This window comes from Manis pentadactyla, chromosome 1 (assembly GCF_030020395.1).
Source record: "Manis pentadactyla isolate mManPen7 chromosome 1, mManPen7.hap1, whole genome shotgun sequence".
Taxonomy (NCBI): Eukaryota; Metazoa; Chordata; class Mammalia; order Pholidota; family Manidae; genus Manis; species Manis pentadactyla.
The window spans coordinates 118,901,735-118,917,617 of record NC_080019.1 but is presented as its reverse complement, the minus strand read 5'-3'; the positions used below and the strand labels follow the sequence as shown (position 1 = coordinate 118,917,617).

At 37.1% G+C, this 15,883-nt stretch overlaps 1 protein-coding gene across 2 annotated transcripts in view; it reads right to left on the bottom strand.

Moving 5' to 3' along the window:
- Positions 1–425: 425 nt before the first annotated feature.
- TPRG1 (tumor protein p63 regulated 1) overlaps positions 426–15,883 on the bottom strand; it is a 241,001-nt gene continuing 225,543 nt past the window's right edge. Inside the window, exon 6 of one of the 2 annotated variants that reach the window (XM_057501084.1) lies at positions 426–572. In XM_057501084.1, the coding sequence (XP_057357067.1) occupies positions 498–572 (75 nt within the window). In that variant the 3' untranslated portion in view covers positions 426–497. Of the gene's footprint in view, positions 573–5,941; positions 6,472–15,883 lie in introns of those variants that run through there. The other variant, XM_057501076.1, reaches the window with a different exon arrangement.

The following is a 15,883-nucleotide window of genomic DNA, read 5'->3' as shown; positions in this document are numbered from 1 at the left end:
ATTAAATAGTAATCTCAGAATTATCAAAAGTGAACAATACAGTTCTGCTTCTGATTAGGATATAGAAAGTCAAAACTTTCTAACAAGTAAAACAGGCTATATAAGCTACAAAATCAGTTTTTGAAACTTACCAGAAGTCTAGTCTGAGGGTATAAAAATACCAAAATAAATCCAAATCCTCTAGGATAAAAGGGAGCAACCCATACCTCTATGCCTGGTAGGTTGGCAAGAGGTGGACAATTTTTCCATAGATGAGGGTAAACACCCTTTGTGCTTTTATGATTTATTTAATATATAATATATATATATATGTAAAAACCATACTATATTATTTTTGTCCTAATTAAAAGTTTCTAAACAAATGTAAAGATAAATGTTTATCTGATAAAACTAATACAGAGTTTTCATATTTTCCTGTATATTTACCTTTTTATTTTTAATTCCTTCCTGAAGATATGGCCTTCCATCTGGTATAATTTCCTTTTCTCCCAAAGAACTTATTTTTTATCATTTCTTTTGGTGCCAAAATAATGGTGTTGTATTGTTGGTTTTATAGCATGTATTTTATTCACCTGAGAGAAGCCATGGGAAAAGAAAGAGAAAATCAAGAACAGATGACCAAGATAGTAGATTTAAACACAACTATATCAACAATTATATTAATGGTAGAGAAATTAAACAATTCAATTAAAAGGTGGAGATTGTCAGATTGAATTTAAAGTATAGGATCCACTGTTTGCTCTTCACAAGTCTATAAAGCTATAAATTTATCCCAATTTTAACTGTGTGTGTATATATATGCACAATGTATATACAATTACATAAATATAGATATTTATATATATATAAATTCTAATAAAAATCCCATAGGAATATATTTTTTTAATAAATGTGACAAGCTATCCTAAAAGTCATATAAAATAATAAAGATCCTTGAAAAGCTAAGACAGTTTGGGATAAGAAGAAATACGAGGGACACACCCTCCCTATCTTTTTTACAGCTTACTTAAAGCTGCAAGAAAATGTTTAAGTGTTGGTTAATTAACATAGTTCTGATTTTAAAACTTCAAAAGAAATCTGCTAGAATAGGGATAAAGGACCTGTTCTTTGCTGATAAAAGGGAAAAGATTCAAGAGGAGAGTCATATGAAGAATTTCTCCCCTTCCCCTTTTTCTATCAAACATTTACTTGACATAGTGGCAATCATCTTACAACCATAAGGTGATATAAGCATGAGGATGAAAAGACAACTTTCTTAGGATAATGCAACATAAAGATGTCTGAGCTTAATTTTCTTGATTACATTAATGATTTTCAAAACCAACGCTAGCAACTACTTAACACCATACTTCTTATGTGAGAAAAATAAACCTCAATTATGTAATCACTGTTATCAGGAATTCTTTTGATTGCCATCATACCTATTTCTAACTATTCTAATTTCTAAAAAGAGGACTGTAAATTAAACAACAGCACTTTCAATTCCTCTGCCATCATATTGACAAAATTAACAAGTTTGGTAAGGCCAAAGAGTGAGGCAGAGGGCAAAAGGATTCTTATGCTGTGTAAGAGGCATGCAAATTGGCACAACCATTTTAGAGAACAATTTATCAACATTTAATAAAGTTTAGAATGATGTCTATCCTAGAACACAGATGCTAGTATTCAATTCTCTAGAGAAACACTCATATTTATGTGAGGAGATATGCAAAAAGATGTTTATTGTAGATTTGCTCTTGAGAATGTATAACTGGAAACCATCTATATATTTACCAATCAAAGACATGTTTAAATAAATTGTAGTATAGTCCTGTATTATAGTAGTCAAGAGTTAAAATGAATGAACTAGATTTATATGTATGAGCATAGATAAATCTTGAAAACCTAATTTTGAATTTCAAAAAAGTAAAATGCAGAAGGATGCAAGCAGAAAGATACTATTCATGTAAATTCTTAAATTACAGTCATTATATATTGTTTATGGATACATAGATTGCATTGAATTACTAGTTGTTCCTCCAAATTCATTCTCCCTTCTTCATAGTAGAAGAGTATTAGCTGGATATGGCCATAAACTGTACACTTCATTTTACTACTTTTTCTATGTAGGACCACAAGAAATTTTATTTATGCTGGAATAACTATTGATAACTATTATCTTCAAAAATCAAAATTGAGACCTGAAAAATGTAATTTCTTATAAAACGTAATAATGTTAATAATAACATTATCTTGTGAAAAATAACTTTAAAAAACAAGTTTAGTGAAAGAGCAGCAGCCTTACATTTTTGAAAATCTTTTTAATGTATGACTTTATCCAAGACATGTAGAGTCTCATCTCTGTTTCTGCTTTCAATGTATACTAATAGTGCTGTACACTCAATCCATATATGAATAATTGTTTTTGTTATGTACATGAAGAAAATCTGCTCTCACACAGATATATATTTGGGAAAAGGAGGAGGATAAAAAGACCTTGAAAGAGTCCCAGAGACCCCAGGAGCCCTCAATTGTACTTTGAAAACTGCTGCCTTAAGAGATAGTGAAACAACAACATCTAATGGATCAAAGCTGACTGCCTACTCTGGACCTTACACCTTCTTATGAACTGCTACTTGGGAGAGGAATACTTTCTACCCTCCTCTGAGCCACTGTATTTTGGGTACTCTCAGTTAGGGAAACTTACTTAACACACAGATACACAAGCAAAGTAGAGAATGAGATCTCTAAATACACATACCCACCACAAACTATGATTTAGAAAGGGTACAAAGGGATTTTAAATGTATCTGTAATAATTTATTTATTCTAAAAATCTACCTGAAGAAAATATGGCAAAGAATCAACGTTTATTAAATATGGATAGTGGGTGCTTTGTGATGAATACATTATTTTACTTATATTTAAACATCTTTTATGAAAAAATATTCATTTTGGGGGGCTCCCAGCATAAAACATCTGACTCTGTACTTACTGCATTTGTCATTATACTCTCAAAAGGCAGAGGTGAAGGTGTCAAAATTTTTCTTTATAAATATGAATTCATTGATCCTTATTAAATAATATAATTCTAAAATATACATGGCTTTTGAGAAAAATCAATTAAGATAATGAAAATGAAATACACACACACACACACACATATAAATGAAAATGAAATATACACATATAAATGCATTGGAACTCTTTTGCATTCTATTACGTTTACCTTAAGTTTCTTTAAGTTAGAAGCATATTTTCCTAGGACTGGCATATTTGCATATACTTTCATGGTATCATTGATTTATTTGTGTATCAGCTTTAATCTAAAGATTTCAAAGTCATTGATAATTACTAGCAATCATTTACATATTATAGGAATTTACAATTTGAAAATTGTGTTACCATTCATTATTTTCTATAGTATTAATAATAACCTTATTAATTAGATAGGCCAAGAATGATTAATATGGTGTGATAGGAGAACTGTGACCTGGAGGGTAAAGTGATGTGCCCTAGGCCACATAGCAAGTTATTTTCTCCAAGTAGATGTCAAATATGTTTTTCATATTAACATTAATTCTCAAGCCCCTTTATTTGAAATTTCCCAACACATTTCCCTCACTTGCCATTAGCAAGAACAGGGTTGCATGGCACTCCGAATCAATCACGGGCAAAAGGGAGAGACGCCTACAAAATTGTTAGCCGGAAATAAATCAAGGTCCCTTTCTGGGATTATTGAAGGTTGGTAGCCACCTTTCCTAAGCACATTTCGACCTCAAACCAAAACAAAAAATGAACTGTGTTAACAAAAAAGAAATATAAATGGCTGCTGGGTGGGCAATCTGAGTGTCTTCCACCACAAACATAATGTACTTTTTTATTTCATTTAAACTCTTCCTTTCTGTGCCAGGTAATGTAGAAAAAGGAGTCCAAGAATCCGATGCTGCTTCTAAAGACATTAAATGAGGAGAGGATGTCCACCGTTCCCTTAACTCCTTGAATTTTGTTCATTTTTCTTTAGCTACTCTAAACACACATACCAGTTTGTATTATATGCATACTAGTGTGGCTAGGATTTTGCATAAAAATGGGAGACATTACACTCATTTACATCAGTTAAATTTCATCTTCTGATTGTAAATTCTTTGAGGATGGAATTTAATCTATTTTCTTCACCATTTTATTCTAGGAGTCTCTCAGTCAGTGCCTTGCACATAATGTGTTCAACATGTCTTCTAAATTGTCAAATCTTGTTATTTCATACCATTTCTTATCATCTGTTAGACACTCCTTGTCTCCACCAAAACTATCCCTTCTAGACAGAAAGCTTTGTTCCTCCATAAAATGTCAAAAAAATAACCAATATTTATTTAATATTGATTTTACGCCAAGCACTCTTCTAGGTATTTTATTTATGCTATACGTATATTCCCTTTTTTAAATTAATCAGAATAATCATTCAGAAAAGCCCCATGAAGTCACTATATTTCCTGCCTCCATAAACCTGGAGCTAGCAATCACAGAGTGAGGAAAACAAGAAAACACCCTACCAAAAAAATCCCACATATGTATTACTGTCGCAGTGGGCAGACAGTACAGAAGACAGACAAATGTGATTGAGAACGATACCCCTGCACCTCAATCCATAAGCCTGGAATGTACCCCTTCACCCTGTGATTTGGGTCCGGAGAACTCAGTGAAACAGTTACCTCACACTAGACACAGGACACCCACGGCTGTGGAAAGTCCCCTGAAGTCACTGGAACATACACAGGAGTGTGTGTCTATGGATATAAATATAAAATGCTTCACTCACCCCGGCCCCCAAATCTGACCTTATTTGTCAGCTCTACCTTGGCTGGGTCTGGAGGGCGAGGGAAGAGAACATCTTGACCAGCTAATGCTTTGACAGACATAGGAGAGGCGCATGGGTGGGAGATGCTAGGGAAGCGGGCGTGCTGTGCCCGGGCTTTGCCGTCCCTGCCCTCACAGCCCTGGTGGCAGGTGAAGCCATACTGGCTCATGGGGCTTCTTCCTCCTGGAAGTTCCAAAGACCTGTTGTTTTTTTCTAGCATGATTGTTCCTTGTGGAAAGGATTTTTTAAATGGAAAGAGGAGAGGAAAAAGGGAATTCATGGACTCCACCACCTACCACAATCGTTCACACATCCTCCCCCCAAAAATTCCTTGCAGTCTTTCCCTCTGCTTTTAAAAATTGAATTGTGTTTTGTCTTTTGCCTTTGTTCTGGACATAAACAGCATAAAGGAAAAATGCCTCTCCTATATCTCGAATGGTCATATAATGTTCCATCCAGGACAATTTGAGAATAAAAGGGGAGCTAAAATTAATTATACAGATGTTTGAAATTTTAATTTATTGACTGATGAACTGGTTATATGACATGGATGTACCTAAAAATAGTACTATTCAAAACCTGTTTTCAATAGTAAAATTCATCCTAAAAAATTTAAGTAATATTCTGTGTACATTAAAGCATTTAAAGTTGCATTTAACGTTACATTTAAAGCATTTTTTAACATATTTATGTTAATCATATGAACTCATCAACCTAACTGAACAATCATTGTTTGCCTAAGTTCACAACTTTATTATCTTAGTTGTATGTACTTCTAATACCATGACTCTGGTGTTTTGGTGTTTTGTTCTGTTTTGTTTTACCCAATTTAGGCTTTTGTCATTTATTTTCTTCCTGTCTTGATTTATAGGAATAAATTTTGAATAATAACATTTCTCTTAAAGTTTCAAAGCTGAAGCTCTTTATTGCTTCATTAACTGAATTCTAAAATTAAAAATTCCCAATTGATTTTGAAAGAAAGGAAAAATAAAATGTATGGGTCTCGTTTACAAACAGTGTACCTGTAATACCATTGCAGGATATGTAGGTTTATTTGCAAAATACTTCTTAAAAATTGAAACATTTCAAAAATCAATGGTGACAAGCCGTGCTGAGAGAAAAAGCAAGGATTCCCATGCTTCAGTGTTTTTTTAATATTCACTGTCAGTTTCCTCACAAAATTCTCCGTGAAGAGGGGGCACTTCCATTTATAGACTTCTTTCTTATTTCACATGTCGGCCATGTGGGCATCTTTGCCATTGTAAGCAAAAGTGTAACAGACACACTTGTGTTACCTTTGGCACACTTACCTTCCTGGGTCATCTCATCCTCACTGGTTGCACAATTTTGGAGGTGGCAGGCGGCTCAAAGCTGGAGTTCTTCAGTACATTAGTTTCCTGAATGCTACGTGTATGAAAGCAGGTCGTTGTTCCAATTGTCTTTGTCTTTCTCCATGCTTAGCAGGGTATTTCTAAAGCAATTCTCACATCTCTTTGCTCCCATCAACATAGCTGGTCCTCGGGATAAGGAAGAGAGGACTGGTATCTTACCTTGGTTTCTCTTCTTCCTCTTATAGTCACTAGGGTTGGCAGGGAAGAGTTTGCCCCTCCTTTTTCTGGATGATCAGTATCTTCCTTAAACAAAAAGCCATCATCAAGTCTTTCAGGCCCTAAAGTAGGAGTTGGGGAATTCAGAAAACCTTTCTGTCTCTTAACAAGCCTTGCTTTAGATCCCACTGTCCTCCTGGGACTTAAAATCGCTATTTAGGTTGTCAGACACTGAATCTTACCTTTCCCTTTCTGTGTTTGTCTATCATACCAACCCTTATTTACTTTTCTACTGATGACTGTGCATCCCTGCAAACAGTAAATGAATGTTTCAGGCTGAGCTAGGTGAAATAAAGGCTATGAAACAGCAAGAGACAAACCTGTGTCTCCAAAATTAGCACCCCCTCTTACAGAACATTATTAAAAGATAATGAGTGGGTCAAAAGCAGGTATGTATCAATGTTGCTATCTGATAATACTGACATATTGAATTACAAAAGAATTTCATATTGCTACAAGCTGTATGTGAAGCACTAGTTTCATAGCTTCATTGTAAGGATTATCATTTTGAAAAATTTTGCTAACTTAAAAGCAAAGAACAATTGAGGAACAATCTTCAGATTTTCCTTAGTTTCATTTTTAATTCTAACCTCTCATTCTGCGGGCATGTACATTTTAACCCACAAGAGATGCAATTTAATAACTTGATGTGAGATGTAAATGACAAGGCATTGAGCAAAACCAGGACTGAGAGATTTTTGCTTCTGGGATCAACAGCCTTCATTTGAAAGCAGGATTTGGTTACTTGGGCTACTTGTCTGACTATTTAGTAATGTGATAATCGTTTAGATTTGCTTGAGGTTTCCCAAGTTGCTGCCGTTTCACATACATGATTTAAATTTTCCATGAATACTATGAAGTATTATTAATTGTATTTTACAGCCAACCGAGACCCAGAAATCATAGGTGATTTTTCTCCAAGTGGACTGAAAGGCCAGAGTGGTGCAGGAGGTCATCTGAATTAGAATTCTGATTCTACCACTAACTGGTTCTGTTAGGTCCAAGAATTTCTTAACTTGCCCAAGCTGCTTCCTTATCTGCCTATGAAAATTAGCAAAGCTCACTTCCAGGTTATGAAAGGAACACAAACCTTAATACTTACACAGGACTTCTCAGTTCAGAGCTCAGGAGGGAGCAGCCTATTAATGAATGAGTATTCGCACTGAATAACAGGGCCATATTTTCTATATAGTCCACTGCTTTTTTTCTCCCCCTTTTAAACAAATCCTTTTAAATTTGGAACAATGACTGACTCCTTTGCATCTTGTTTTGCCAAGGATCAGCAGAGATAAAGAGACACTGAACCGAAAGGGATTTTACATTTGAATTTACAAGTTAATAGAAATATAAAAAGCAAGAACTGTAACAATACGTTAACCCCTCTAACTACCTACAGAAGCACAAGTGTGGAAAGGAAAGACTGGCTCAGAATTCCTCGGGCAGTAAATGGCAGATCTGCATTTCTTTTAGAGCCCTGATCTCTAAACTAAGATCCAGGGCTTTTCAACACAATGTGCATTTTATCCTCTTCAAGCTGGGTAAGACCCACAGGTTTGACCAATGAAAAAAGAAGAGGCCTGCCAAAATACCAGCCAACTCTGAACACTTACTGGGCATCTACTGAGGGCCAGGGCCTGGGCCAAGTGCTCTGGGGGACAGATTTGAGTAAGGCATGGTCACTGCTCTCTCATGTTGTGGTGGAAGCAGGCACACACATAAGTAATTTGATTCCAAGGCAGACTGTGATAAGTGCTATCTTAGATCAGTGGAGGAGACAGGTCACACGACTGGAATAGCATGAAGTCAGGCCTGAGGCCTATCGGGTTCATCTTGCAGCTTGGCAATGGTCCCAAAACCCTGTAGCTTTGTGTCCTGGGTGTGCTGGGTCAGAGGATGCTTCCACTGCCTCTCCTGGCGTCCACTGTTAAGGCCGCTGGAGTCTGAAGGTGTATAAAGACAGGTAAAGAGGGAAGTTTGTTCCACTTCTTAAAATTAAAGATTCTAGAATGCCTGGCCTTATGGAAAAATGTCCTGCTTCAAAGTGACCTCTCTTCTTTCCTAGCATGTTGGGGAGGTGCCAAACATCAGAGCCTCCCGTTTTCAAGACATTCAGGAAGTAAACAAAACAAAAATATTAAGTTTGTTTATTTGTCTAGGGTAGTTGTTATCTCATTCAGCTTTGCCTTAGCTGTTGCATGTCTGTCTCCCCAGCAGGGACTGTGAGGTCCTGGAGGACACAAGCCCTCTGCCCCCTCATCTCCCACAGCACCTAGGGAAAGCGTTAGTGTATTAAATAATCAAGTTCAGCTGAATTGAAAGGAACCTTCTGTTACTCCTTAATCTCTTCTCCATTTCCCAACTTCAAAATGTCCTCAAATTCAGAATTAAAAGTGAAAGGGAAGAAATAAGACCTTTCTCTACTAAATATTGCACTGTGTTAAGTAGACTGCAAAAAAGCCAGGGTCAGGAGAGGAATTAATTTGGATGAAAAAAGGAAAGAGGGCTTGCCTGGAAGCCCAGAGGTCTGAGCTCTCCCGCCTGGCTCTGTCTGACCTAGGTCCCCCTGGGTCTCTCTGCAAGCTGTACCTCTCTATGGGTCTCAGGCTCCTGGACTGCCACACATGAGAGCTGGATAGATTTATTGCCAAGACTTAATTTATTTTAAGTGATCTATCATTTTAATTATGGTTATTCTTCACAGTATCCTCAACAGTAATAATAATGGTACAATGACTTATCATTTACAAGCATTCACAGATGAATTATACTCACTTATATATGTATATACAGAAATTGTGCTTTTGACATTGCAATTCCATTATTAGGACCCAATGAGAGGACAATGTGAGCTGAGGAGTCCTCTACGCCATGCCCACTCTGGAGCAGCACTGCCCTCCAAGGCTTACTCTGGCCTAGATCAGATTTCTGTGGTCACACTCTGATCCAAACCAACTGTCTGGGCTTTGGAATACACTCACCACTGGTGTGCATATCTCTAAGAAACCCACAGATTTGTACTTCTGCATGTGCTGGCTGCAATCACCAACCAGAATTCATGGAAGGCTTTAGGCGGAAGAACCTTCTCTCCTCTTTCTTGGCTTTACTCGGTCTTCACTGCCTACCTCTCATTTACACTTACAGCTTCAACCACCACCTAACAGTGATGATCACCCACTCAGGAATTCTAACCTGAACCGGGTATCTGGTCCTAATCCACTTTCCTAACTAACTAATCAACATTGTGTCCTTGAAGCTCAGTGTGATCCACTCCACTTCTATTGCCTTCCATCCTATCAGCACCCTCTTCCTGGCCTCCCTGGCTCTTCCAACAACTACCTTGTTAACTTGGCTCAAAACTTCCAGTTGAGCTCTGGTTTCTCTTCTTAGAATTCTATTGCTGATCAGTGGCCAAGACCAGCATATTTCCCCTTGCAATTTCTACCCCTCTAATACTTAGGCTTCATCATTGCTTACTTAGACCAATTCTTATCTTTTTATTTTCCCTGAGCTATTTCACCAGGTACACGCTCCTTTCTAATTATGACACATCCCTAATCTGAAACACTCAGAGGCTCTCTATTGCCTACCACACAATCTACTTTTTTAATGCTGGCTTTCAAGGCTTTCCATGATCTGGCATAATCAGCTCTCTCAGATGTCTGTCCTGACACCATGTGAACTGGGCACTATTCTCTGTTTATGCCACTTTGCACATGCACATGCTTTTGTAACTTAAGTTGTTCTGAATGGCCTGTCCTATTTCTCTATACTATTGTTGATAAAACATGATTCCATTCTCCAAAGTGCAGCTTGAATGGTCCCTCTCCCATTACACCTTTTACATACCAGAAGTGTGTTCTTCATCTTCCAAATCCCACATTTTTGCCTTTTCCTTGTACAAAAGGGTTCTGATCTTATTCTGCCTCATTATTTAGTCATTTGTGTACTTGTTTGTCATTGCTGTTCTGCAAGACTCTCAGCAGCCAGAAGGCAAGGTGTGTCCTATACTCGCCAGCATGCCCCACTGTATATGCATTGGACTGGATGGAAGCAGGCCTACTTAAGCAGAACATAGTCAAGCAGAAAGAAACTGGACAGCAGATAAATGGTAAAAGGGCCTTGTCAGCCAACTTTGGAGTCTCTAGTTTACTTGTGGGAGCACATGTACAGAACTGGTTTTGTTATTCCAGATTGAATGTCAGTGTGCATCACTGGGGAACTTGACACAGCAAAGAGCTCAATACGGCTTAGGTTGAATGAGGTTATAGTGAGAAATCAAAAAAATAAGGGACAAGAAAGAGACAGAAGACATCACGGGGTAGCTTACCCCAAACCATAAATTTCAAACAGCAGCTGAACCAGGATTGGGAATATTTATCCTGATATCTGGGGTATCAGATATCAACTATTTTCCTCTAGCTATCTTTTGACCAATTTAACTACACAAGAATGCAGAAGGCCAGAGTGTCTATATTTAAATAGGATTTATCTTGGAGCAATGGGCAACTTGCTGGAACTCCAAAGCTCACCCCAGGGTCTCCCTTCACCATTGTCAAATCATTTGACAATTTGACATTTAGCTGTTTGTATGTTTGTCTCCCAGGCAGGAACTGGAGGTTCCTGGAGAATAGAGTCCCTGTGACTCACCTGTTTATCTCACAGCACCTTGAAGGTGCTTTGCCTTATCAAATACCCAATCAATGATCAACTGAATTGATGTACTCTTCTGCTTTCCATAGCTTTTGCCCATGTCCCAGCTTTTTCTTGGTCACTAAACGGTCTCTGACTTGAACTTGCCAGGTAAAATTCCTCTTGCAAAACAATTAATTTGCTCTATGCATTCCTAAAGCTATTCAACCCCACAGCACAAGAATCTGGCTCCTCAACCCAAAAACTCTGGCTTTTGGACAGGAAGTGAGTACACTGCGCCTCGCCAGCCCTCAGTGCAAGGACAGCGTGTCCCCTGGGCCAGGGCCTGGCCCTTTACCGCAGCAGCTGCAGCCCGCGCCAGAGGACCAGGAGCATGGCCACCTGGTCCTTATCCTCTCGTTCCACCTGACAGGAAGATGGTTTAAGTTTTCTCTTGCACAATGCACTGGAGGCGGAGGAGGAAGGCAGACAAAAAGAACTGGTCAGGTTGATTTCACCAGCCCTAGCAGCAGCTACTCAGTATTTCTTTGAGAAAAGATGTTTGGCAGCTTAAGTACTGCATGCTCAGGCAGATTCCATTAAACAGGACATCTGAGCGGTCTTCGATCTCCTCCTTCCCTCTTTTCACCTCTTCTCTTTCTCCTGGCCCTAGGCAAGGAGTTTTTCTTTTGGTAATCAGATGTTAACACTGAGAGTTTATGGATTTAATTTCCATTAACGTGCACTTTTCTTCCATACTGAGTTCTTAATAGCAGATCGTTAGAAATAAGTATGCAATGCATTCCCCCTCCCTTTTAAAAAATGTCTGTGCTTTTTCTCTTGACACAAAAGTAATATGCTCATTTTAGGAATTCTTGAAATTATATTATATATATATATGTATATATACATATACATAAGCATACTTGCTTTTAATGAATCATTTGATAGAAGCAATTTATAACTTTATACTTCAATCTGTATTAAAATTTTTTTTCATGCTAAGTTTCTTTCACAGCAAAATTATTTGGTCACATAGTGCTACACTATAGAGCCATAACAAAAGGTATTTAGTTCTACACTGTTAGACATTTGGGTCTATTTCTTGGTTACTATATACAGTGCAGTGATAAATATCTTGTACAAGATTTTCTGTTGTGTATTTCATGTTGATTTTCTTAGAATGAGTTCTCTTTCCATTTTGTGAGATTTGACACTGTGTCTGGTTTCCCAGACTTAGCATTGGACTATGGCAGGTTTGGGAAAATGAGCGAGACTGAAAAAGTAAAGAAGTCTAACTACAACTGCCAGGGCCCTGGGTCACCTCACCGTATTGTTACAGACCTCACCGTATTGTTGCCAACATTCCTGCTTATTAACAACCTGCCCCAAGACTCTCTCAGACTTTAATCGATCCATAGTTTCACCCATCCCTTTAATTACAGTCCTAGGGCCCACAAAAGGCCATGTGGATTGGTATGTGAGCCATGTCTAGTTCAACCAGCAGGGATTAACAGGGGAAAGTAATTAAAGAAATTTCAGTCTCTACCTTTATCCATATGTAGACTTTAAAAGGGGCCCAAATAACCAATCCACAGCGACACATAAAATTGTTGACACTCTCCTTAAGTTATACTTACTTTAAAACCACTCTCTCAGGCCCTTTAATATATAGATCAACTTAGTCTGCAGCAAGAAGAATCTTTCCTCATTAGAACAGAGTAAATAGGAGGACAAGTAGAGGATTTCATTTGGTAGATTAGGGTGAAGAACTGGATGTTAGTAATATTGGTGCCCTGTGACATAATCACACCTCAAATATTTACTGTAACTGGACAAGGCAGGAACTGCGCTAGTTCCTACAGGGAATATGAGTTGAAGGTGAAACTCTCCACTCTTAGAGATGTTATTCTGTTAGGTAGAAATAGTTGAGGAGGCTAGCAAATAGTGCAATAACAAGATGTTTGGTGTTACAGAATACAAGAATTATTGCTTACTTGTGCCTTGTCTCTGTTGATTCATATTGGGTCAGGAATAAGTCCCAGAACTTTAATGTTATAAACATCAATTAATTTAATAAGTATGAGCAAGGAAAACCCAATGTGGTAGGGGGAGAGTGTAAACACATTTGTCCCCTAAGCCTGTACTCCAGGAATTTACAATCTAGGTAGATTAATGATAGATATCTACATGAAGTAGTGAGTAAGTGGTTATTAAAAGAATTACATAGGCAGCAAGTGTCAACATAGTTTAAAATAGAAAAATAACATGTTTTTTTGTTGTTGTTGGGTTGGTCAGGTAGAGTTTCAGGAAAGAAAATGGAGGGAAACTGGACTATGAAGGATTTTTCCTTCCTTATAGTGCAAGTAGAGTTGCTACGGGATATGAAATTGGAGTTGCAAGAATAATCTTGAGGTGACATCACTTAATAGATGAATTTAAGCTAGACTTGGGCTTATTTCATAACTGTTTGGTGAGTACCTATGATGAGGAGAAAATATACCAAGTTTTTGTGATATGATGATTTATAAGACATGGAATTCTCTCCAAGTTACTGTGAGGGGAAGACAGTCCCTTTTGTTTTTACTTTACAGTTCACAATCTTTCATGCTTATCCTTTCAAGCTCAACAAAACCTTGGTAGGGTTGATATTGCCATCTTTATCTTAGGCATAAAAACAAAACACACATACAAACAAAAACCAAACACCAGCTCAGCGTTTGTTTCTTGCTGTAGATTACACAGGGCTTCACACCATGTTATTTATCCTGTACTACAGTGGCTGCTGCAGAATATTCTGTACACATGAAATAAACTTTTGGTCTTTGATCACCCATGATTAGTTATTCAGTTTAGTAATTACACTGATCATTTTCATAGTTTATTTCTTAGGTATTTGTCATTTTTTTATTTTAGAAATTCATTATTCCAACAATTAGGCAGCAGAGATCCAAGCATCTGGGAATAAATTGTCTGCTTTCCATGACATTTACTAAACGCCAAGGAGTTGGATTAGCTCGTTAGTCAGCTCTGCATAATTTTCCATGTATTTTCATTAAATTTTGTACTGAAACATTAACTTTAACTTATTTTTCAACATTTTATAACTTTAAATAAGCTTTCATCTATTATTTTGACATTATCAAAACTATATCAACAGAGTATTTAATATACCTTCAATATATAAATACTATACTGATATATGGTTACGTATTAATTGTAATATATTATTATTAATATATGAAACATGGTAATATTATATCCTACTGTTTGTTATAATGTGTGATATGAGTAATTCTCTTTTAAAAATATGTTGTTAATGTCTGATAGAAATTAAATGATTATATATGTATTTTCCAGATTTATATTAAAAAATGAACAAGACCTATGATACCCAAAGATCTAGAAATCACTGTAAAAGTTAAGAACAGAGGGTCACACAACTTTTAGGAAACATTTCTGGAGAAACCATTGTTTCTCTTTTAATATTCACAGGTGGGTATCACCATAAAGACAGTGAACTGAAAAGGATCTCACCCTAAGTTATACAACTAGTTAGTGGTAGAACCTGATGCAGTCTGATCCTAAATTTAAAGAATCACTTACTAGTTGTAAGAGCTTAAGATAAAGCTATTGATTAATTTCCCCCCATTTCAAGCCCCTCACCTTTAAAAGGGGCCTGTTAATAGTTGTCCTGCCAGCTCCACAGGCTGTTTGAGGAGAAGGAAGGAGCTAGTGGATGGAAGTGAGAATGCTCTGCACAAAGCACAAAGCACTACAGAAATGCAAGGTTTTATCAGCCTGTCTAATGCGACCCTCCTGTAACTGAGTAGGAGCTTAATGGAATAGGGGCTTTAATTGTGTTTGATGCAGCCATCTACCTTGCAAAGGAGCACTGGGGCTACAGTTTAGTTTCAAGCTCAGTTTAAGTGTAAACAATGATATATAATTAATCTTTGGTGTCTTTTACCTACCTATCTCATCCCACTCACAGTAGCTAATCTTGGATGATGTTGTTGTATTGTTGCAAACCACAGGCACTCAGTATCTCCCACACCTTCAACTATGTACAGCTCACCTCACCCTCACAGGAGATGGTATTGTGGAGAAACACTTCTTGTATGATTTGAAAATGGCTAAGTGGCTTGGACTATTGGAAAGTGCACTATAAGAGCCAAAATCTAAATTCTGTATATGGCTTTGCTATACTTTGCTACTAGTTGTATGTATTAAGGTTGTGATCCTCCTGGACTTCACTTTTCTTATCTATAAAATGAGAAGATTGGGCTGGATAAGTCATACATTTTATTATTTAAACGTCATTTATTCAGACTTACCAAATGCCAAGACAAATGCTTAGAATTGGTATTACAGAAATGGATGAGACTATGATCTTTGTTTCTAGGATTGCAACACCTAGTGAGGGAGAGATATAAACCAGTAATGTTAATTAAATGTGACGGCTGTAATGACTCTTCCAGTTAAGAGTCAAATGAATGTGTTTCTCTTTTCCTCCTGATATGTGTGTGTGTGTGCATGTGTATATGTGCACACATGTACATCTTCATACAGGAGCAAATCAATTGCAGAAAAGGTCTAGCAGAGACAGACGCCACAGGAATAATTGTTCATTGAAAAAGAGCTATCACAGAAGATATAAAGATGATAATATTTGCTCATTGGATTTAATTTACAGTTTCTCTGTCCATATGGAGAGAAGCTGACTGTGGGGGGTTTGTAAAAGGTCTGATGAAGTTCAATAAGCCTTAGTGAAAAAGTTTCCACTCTGTTTCATTATTATTGGGTGATT